Source organism: Saprolegnia parasitica (genome assembly GCF_000151545.1).
Source record: "Saprolegnia parasitica CBS 223.65 unplaced genomic scaffold supercont2.76, whole genome shotgun sequence".
Lineage (NCBI taxonomy): Eukaryota > Oomycota > Saprolegniomycetes > Saprolegniales > Saprolegniaceae > Saprolegnia > Saprolegnia parasitica.
The window spans coordinates 49,554-57,351 of NW_012156470.1; the positions used below are offsets into that span (position 1 = coordinate 49,554).

General features: G+C 56.7%; 2 protein-coding genes across 2 annotated transcripts; one reads left to right on the forward strand and one right to left on the reverse strand.

The window, feature by feature from the left end:
• Positions 1-2,675: 2,675 nt before the first annotated feature.
• SPRG_10986 (hypothetical protein) lies at positions 2,676-3,732 on the forward strand (the record flags this gene model as incomplete). The annotated part of the gene is made up of 4 exons (XM_012351198.1): positions 2,676-2,893; positions 2,949-3,268; positions 3,298-3,575; positions 3,619-3,732. The coding sequence occupies 4 exons, from the start codon at positions 2,676-2,678 to the stop codon at positions 3,730-3,732; spliced, it is 930 nt and encodes a 309-aa protein (XP_012206588.1).
• Positions 3,733-3,811: 79 nt separating this feature from the next.
• Positions 3,812-5,224, reverse strand: SPRG_10987 (hypothetical protein; the record flags this gene model as incomplete). Its single annotated transcript, XM_012351199.1, has 5 exons — positions 4,739-5,224; positions 4,466-4,671; positions 4,159-4,307; positions 3,874-4,107; positions 3,812-3,826 (listed from the first exon to the last, which is right to left on the reverse strand). The coding sequence occupies exons 1-5, from the start codon at positions 5,032-5,034 to the stop codon at positions 3,812-3,814; spliced, it is 900 nt and encodes a 299-aa protein (XP_012206589.1). The 5' UTR covers positions 5,035-5,224.
• Positions 5,225-7,798: the final 2,574 nt, after the last annotated feature.

Genomic DNA, 7,798 nt, shown 5'->3' on the forward strand with positions numbered 1-7,798 from the left:
GGGTATCAGTGGCACCAATCGCATGTGATTGGCCGAGATGCATGCCAGGTGATCGATGATTGGCGGATTGAATCCGGATGCTGCCATGCAATCGAGACGACAACGTCATCACATGGCGCCATCCCCATCAAGATCTTTCGCTCTGAAAGATCTGGATACAATGGGAGCTTCACTCCGCGAGGCGCCACCGCCAGACATCGATAGACCGAGACATGATTCAAGCCGATGGTCGCGCAACGACCAGCACCGTCAACCCGTACGGCAGGCTCAATTCGCCCTTGAAGGAATTGCTCAGCGACATACGCAATAATCGCACCACGACGAAGCCTATATTTGAGTGTCGCAGTAGCAATAGACGCTGCAAATATTGTAGGTGTAAAAGTCGATACAACTGGTCTCGAGATTGAAATGCAAGCGCTAAAATGACACCACGAGAGACTCGTACGTGGGAGTGGTGTAAATGGACACGGAGGCGAGGTTGGCGGTGGCTGGATCGGTTGCCAGCACGTTGATCAATAGTAGGCCAACGAGTTCATGCCATGTACAATATCTCATAGTAAAATGGACCACTTTTTGTGTACACATTGAAATGCAGTCGGCATTGGTGCAGCCAGATGAAACTGGCACTGTCGACCGAGTTGCATGCCGGCAGCCAGATTTAGAGGTGGCGCATGATGTATCGAAGCCTATATTTGAGTGTCGCAGTAGCAATAGACGCTGCAAATATTCCTGGTAGGAACGTTTACGTGGTGTACCAGCATCCCAGGGGATTAATTCGGCGTGTCGTGTCTCAATCCGGCCAACCCATTGGCTATATATAAAGCCATTTTAACCAATGAAACTGCGTTTAATTGGTCTCAGCCAATCATATTGCGCCAAATGTGTCCTGTTAAGTGCGAATGGGAGATTCCTGTTAAGTGCTGTTACATCGCCGGACGTTATACTTGATTAAAGTAAAACAATTTGGATTAAGTTCGACAGCGCACTTGACTGAAATTTACGCAACTTTCCGATTAGGTGCGAATGTGAAACCGCGCAAGGACTGCAGCAAGCGACGACGGCGCGTTGGCCCGGAAAAGTCTGCGCACCGCAGCGCAGCGAAGGTCGCGCGTTGACTTTTGTCTAGGCCAACGCGCCGTCGTCGCAAATACCGGGAAACAACGCTTCGGATTCAAAAGTTCCTACCAGCTCACCCCGCACGGGACCTGTTGTAGGTGTAAAAGTCGATACAACTGGTCTCGAGATTGAAATGCAAGCGCTAAAATGACACCGACCCTACGATCCTTCGAAGGGGCGTGGACCAATTAAGAGCGATTAATATTCTAATGCAATCTTGTGCGCTGGCTAGCCCAGGCCCGATAAATTTCGTCATTTTGATGATTTGATATGGAAAAGGACTAAATTAATTAGCTAAATTTCGTGAAATGACGAAATTTATCAGGCCTGGGCTAGCCGGATTCATTAACCGGTTTGACGGGTACAACCGCACCGGTGCTGGAAGATCGTCCATTCCGAAACGACGCGATGAAGTTGGGAAAGCTCTCCAAGGTAGACCGACGACCATGCAGCATGCGCTCACGTTGGAGGTAGCGCTCGGTCAACGTTCTCGACCAAGTGGCGCGACAAGTGGGTCGCTGCGCTGGTACCCGACGAGGTCGACGGGTCATGTGCCTAGGTGGCCGACGCCGGAGACTTCTCACTCCATGGCCTCTGCAGCAGCAAGGCTCTTGCTCCACGCGCATACGCTCGTCGCGGTCTTGGCGCCCATCGAGGTACACGGCTATCGCGCAATGTGCATCGTCTTCTCATATGTCAGGGCAGAAGCGCTCGCAGCGAAAGCACTGCTTCCAGCTCGTCGACAAGCACACGGTACACTTGGTCGACGCTACATTCCGCGGTCGGTGATGCTGGTGCATAGGAGAAGTCGCGGACGTTTGGCTGTGCTTCCGAGCGCGACCTCGTCGAATGGGTCGCGGCCATCCACGTACGTCGACGCAAACTTTTGAGAAACGTATTGACAGCGCTCTCCAAAGCTAGCATGCACCCGCCATCGACAGCGCCAACGACGCACACTGACCAGCGCTGTGCCGCCGCCCGCTCCGCCTTTGCCAAGGCACCCGACGTCGATGCCTTGAAGCCTTTATGTCGATGGTCGAGGCATGGGTAAGAGTGAAAGCGTCAAGCTGCGCGCGCTCCTCGACTTGATATCCTTTCTTCTGTCGACGCATATTATGCCTGTATGAGACAGTTCTAGTGGCCTTACATGACAACCTGTACAATCACTGGCACGGCTCGATCGACGCGTACAATACGAGCTCGCTACGCCATATCCGTCGACTTCTTCTCACTGAAATGGTGGCGCGAACGACCAAGGTGCTACTTCGCGGCATGCTCCGCGGCGCACCGGCATCACGATCGGTCATTTTGACGCTCGTCAATCTGGTCTGCGGTGGCGGCGCATCGCCTTTCTCGACAATGAGTTGCATCCAACGCTGCGACTCAAATTTGGTTTGCACACGGCGCGGACGCGCAACGATCTGCACTTGCCGCAGGTGCTCTTTGCGCTGGGAAAACACCTCGGTGTCAACGTGGCACTGCAACGCATTGCGAGCGCCGGGGATGCCCCCGGTCCGTTCCGAGCACACCATATCGTCGGGCTTGACGCATCGACGTCGATGGTTCTCCGGACGACGACCGAAAGCACACGGTTGATTGCGTCCACGGACGACGCCGTCGGTGCTGGTCACTTGTCGGACGCGGTGGCCTACGTCAAACTCGCACTTGCGCTCGAGGAGGCCCACCCGACGGACCACAACCGGGTGCAGCGGTGCCACTTCCTTGTGTGTGCCGCTGAGCTCTCGGCGCGGACGTCGCACCTTGGCGACGCTGACTCGTTTGCCACTGCGGCGCTGGCACGCGCACCTCGCCAAAGCGCACACCGTCGCGAGGACGCTCGCACATGCCAAAGGCGACGTCGAGCGCATCGGGCACCTCGTCGAGCGAGCCGTGGCCATCGCATCGTGGCATCTCGGTCCGACGCATGTCTTCCTCGTCGACATCTACATGGCCGCGCGCGACGTGTGGTGCGACGCCTGCCTGGGCGTTCTCAAGGAGACGTTTGGCCGCAAAAGCGCGCTATTCGTCGAGGAGCAACGCACGCAGGCGTGGCTCGTCGATCAAGTCGGAGCACCCGACGAAGCTCCGAGTCTCTACGAAGAGTGCTTGCGCCTGGACGAGACGCCGGCGCTGAGCTCCTTGGTGACGAGCCGTGCCGACTGCTGCCTCGCGACGGCGCAGCTGCTCTTGTCGACGCGGGCGCTGCAACCGACGTACACGACTGCGCTCCCGCGCTGTGCGTGGAAGCATCGACCAACGTCGTCGCGTCGCTTCGGCTCCTCGGCGAGTGCGCGTCGGCTGTCGACGACACGTACCGGGCGATCGAGTATTTGACGGCCGCATGGGCGTGGGTCAAGGACCACGCGACCGCCGAGGACGACACAGTGGAAGCGATACAAGACATTACGCGACGTCTCGTTGGTTTGCACCGAAGAGTTCTCTCGCTCGACGATACGCAGGTACGACGATTCGCAGAGAGCAAGTTACGACAATCGTATGTAGGTCGTCGACGACGTTCGACGGCGAGCCATCGAGGTCCCGGACGATGAGATGGCGTTTGTGGCCGGCCAGCTTTTTGTCCATGTACCTGGAGAATACTTCCATAGTGTGCTCTAAGCGGTGGCAGATCCAACTGAATTGGCGCAAAGCGCCGATTTCGCGTCGATTGCAGCGCCCACACAGCTCATTGCGATGTTCATCTTGGAAGAAACTCGATGATTTGAGACAATATACCATGTAATGCACATTATGAATTACTTGCACGGAGCCGTCGTAGGGCGCATCGACGGGGTTGTAGTGGTTTTGTACGGAGTGACAGAGGGCGACCACGTGTTTGGGATTGTGGACGTTGAGGCCGGCTTGAAACTCGTGGGGCAGGGGGTTGTAGTAGTTTTGCACGGCGTCGGCAAAGATGTCTTTGTCAGGGACAAGGTCGTCGGGTACGGCGTCGTCGACAATGGCGTCGTTGTCGAAGGCGATTTCGAGGTAGTGCTAGGGCACGGCGTCGTCGGCGCCTTGGTGGTGGTGCACGGTGTCGTCGACGTCGGCGCTTTGGTGGTCGATGTGGGCATCGTCGTCGTCGGCGCCTTGGTGGTCGAAGCGGGCGTCGTCGTCGTCGGCGCCTTGGTGGTGGTGCACGGTGTCGTCGTCGGCGCCTTGGTGGTCGATGTGGGCATCGTCGTCGTCGGCGTCTTAGTTGTTGATGTGGGCGTCGTTGTCGTCGGCGCCTTGGTGGTCGTGCCCGGTGGCCGCCGGTGTAGGAGCGACAGTGGTGGCCGCCGGCGTGGGCGCGACAGTAGTAGCAGTGGGAGCCGTCGTGAACGGCTTGCTAGTAGTAGAGCTCGGGCACGGCGTAGTCGGGGCCGGCGTCGGCGCGACGGTGGTAGCAGCGGGAGTCGGCGCGACGGTGGTCGCAGCAGGCGTCGGCGCGACAGTGGTTGCAGCGGGAGTCGGCGCGACAGTGGTTGCAGCAGGCGTCGGCGCGATGGTGGTGGCCGCCGGCGTAGGTGCGACGGTGGTAGCTGCGGGAGTCGGCGCCACAGTGGTTGCAGCAGGCTTCGGCGCGACAGTAGTAGCAGTGGGAGCCGTCGTCAACGGCTTGCTAGTAGTAGAGCTCGGGCACGGCGTTGTCGTGGAAGGCGTCGACTTGGGCGTCGTGGGCTTCGGGGTGCGCGTCGGCTTGGGCGTCGTGGTCTTTGGGGTGCGCGTCGGCTTGGGCGTCGTCGGCTTCGGGGTGCGCGTTGGTCGTTGGGTTGAAGGGGAAGGCGTCTCAGGCGCCTCTGTCGGGTAGCCGTAGGCGTACGAGTCGAAGTCATCCGATCCATACACAGCAATCGACTCAGTGCCGTCTTGGGCTTGGGCCTCGCGAGCCATGGCGAGGAGGGTGATACCGAGAAAGATTGCTTTGACAGACACCATTACGACAGTTGGGTTTGGCTCGACGAGACACGAGAAGATTGGGTAATGAGCACGCACAGTAGATCAAGTGATCAAGGCCTGGCAGAGGCCTCGTGCACTCCCACCACCAGCACAGCGTGCGCTGAGCGCTGCATACTACCGTTCGTCACATGGTGTGCACCGTATGCGAATTAAACGAGCTATTTGTGCACTCGCTGCCTGTAAAAGCCGCGCGAACCGACACCAGTTGCTCAAAAATATCGTTTTTACCGGTTACTCGATGTCAATGACTCGATGTGGAGGCTGTGGTCAGACCTCGCCGGCTTCACAACGGGTTTCTATCACCTCGTGCGGCCACGCACTCTATCGGTTCGATGGCAGACTCGCCTCTATTGGGGCTGAATGTACGCCAAACGCACGGATCAGGAGCGACCAACGAGCTTGCGTGTTTCAAGAGCATTCAAGTGCTCTACATGGACGATGGAACCGCGCGCCGGTATACTCGACGGGTGCTGTGGTAAGAAGACCGAGGCGATGGCATAAATGAGGCGCGTTCTCCAGTTGGCTGAAATACAGTGACGTCTGGCAGTGTCGGATGCCGTGCGGTAGAGAAGCCTGCAACGCTGCCACGCAACGACCTTTTGGCCGCCAATCACTGACCGCAGCGGTGGATCTTCGCCTATCACCAGTAATGCCGCGGCGATCCTAGCGGGACTTGGTATCCAGGCCATACCCAAAGCTAGTACACCTTGGACGTAGTGTGTGTGATTAGCTGAGATACCCAGCGCACGCTCCATTTTGAACAACGAGAATATTACTGGTGAGCACACGCAACAAGTAAGCAGTATCGCCGCATCGATGCCATGGCCCGTGGCTCGATGCTGCCCAGTATGGAAGCCTCGCCGTCGACCACAGCGGTGCAACACGGATCCGTACTACTACATATGTAACAGCGCTACCTATCGATCGCTCTCGGTAGCTCCATTGCAGGCTTCCATGACGTACATAGCGATATATGATTTTCATGCCGTCGATCGCAGCAACGGATGCATGTAACGTGGGTCCTCTGTGGCAAAGCTCTGTGGCGACGCAGGGGCAACGGCACGGTTTCTCACCGGGTACTACTTGTCGCCACATGTATTGCTTGAGAGGACTATCTCTATGCTGGTACCAGTGTGCGGCCCGTAGAGAGCCGCACATGGGCCTCCACCGGTTCTATCGCTGGAACGAAGAGCATTGGAGGTGTGGACTGGCCTCCGACAGCGCGATTGTACGATGCAGCATCAGGATATGGACATGGTTGTGGAATGCGCGCGAGCCATCCGCACGCAAGCTGGGTTGCAAATAGCAACGTTGTACTTGGCACGACCGCCCGATGGCGTTTCAGCCATCACATTCCCCGTGCGTTCTTACGCATCCTCGTCTGCGACCTCCTCCAAGATCTGCGGCGAGAACTTTTGTCGCCAAAGCATGGTTCGGCAATCCTTTTGCCATGCCTGGATAAAAGACAAACTCGTCGCGCGGAAGCCATAACAACAGCGAACGCCGACGTCGTTCTTTCGACAGAACGACCGCGCGGACATGGAAGCAGCCGACTCCGTCTTAAAAACTAGCACTGCTCAGCCTTCGTCATGGACCCGCACAGCCCAGAGCCCGGCAACAGAAGGCACGAGAGACTCGTACGTGGGAGTGGTGTAAATGGACACGGAGGCGAGGTTGGCGGTGGCTGGATCGGTAGCCAGCACCTTGATCAATAGTAAGCCGACGAGTTCATGCCATGTAGAATACCTCATAGTAAAATGGTCCATTTTTGTGTACACATTGGAATGCAGTCGGCATTGGTACAGCAGAAACATCGAAGTCAAGGACGAGGTCAAGGATGAGGTCAAGGACGAGGTCAAGGACGGGACGATGCCCAAAGTACACCACTACCCACATGGACCACGTAGTCATCTTGGGCGAAGCATGAACACGCATCCATGTGGGTAGTGGCGTACTTAGGGTATCGTCCCGTCCTTGACCCCGTCTTAATCGCGTCCATCGCTTCGATGTTTCTGCTACTGCCTCGGCCGCAAATTTGGAACTGCCATGGTTTGACAAGAAAATCCGGATAGGATGATTTTAGATTAACCAATAATCTTCGCGTTTCGTGTAGATACGCCACATCTCCAATCCTATTGACTAAAATCAGAACTTATACCGATCTTGGACAAAAGGAGTTGCCGGCTGCAAAGCGACTTGTTGCCGGTTCGCTTCACTGTCGACGATGCTCTCGAGGACCTCACGACAGCTCTCGGCACGAATCCACCAACTCGCATAAAGAGCTGCCATAGCGCGAGCCATGACCGTACCAGGGGTACTATGAGCTAACATGATGAGCTGATAGGATTCGAGATATAGCGTATACGGTATGCACGAAACGCGAAGCATATTACGCGACCCCATTGGCCAAAATTGTCCTTTCCGGATGTATCGCAACAAATTGCGGGCAGATCCAAATTTGCGCGCGAGGCGAGAAGCAGCTGCAGCATAGGCATGGAGGAGCAATACGCGGCAATGAACGCGGCAATGAACGCGGCAGTGGACGCGACGGTGAACACGGGATGTGCAAGGTGTGTCAGCTACCGGTACCCGCAACGGTGCATATAAGCTTTCGCTTAGTGCTATTAATATAATAGATGACAACCTGACCGATGACGCCCAAGAGAGGCCAGCCACCAGCGCGTGACACGCCTAGCAAGGTATGGACGATTTTTCTAATGTTCGTGTCTCTTTTGAGGAATCG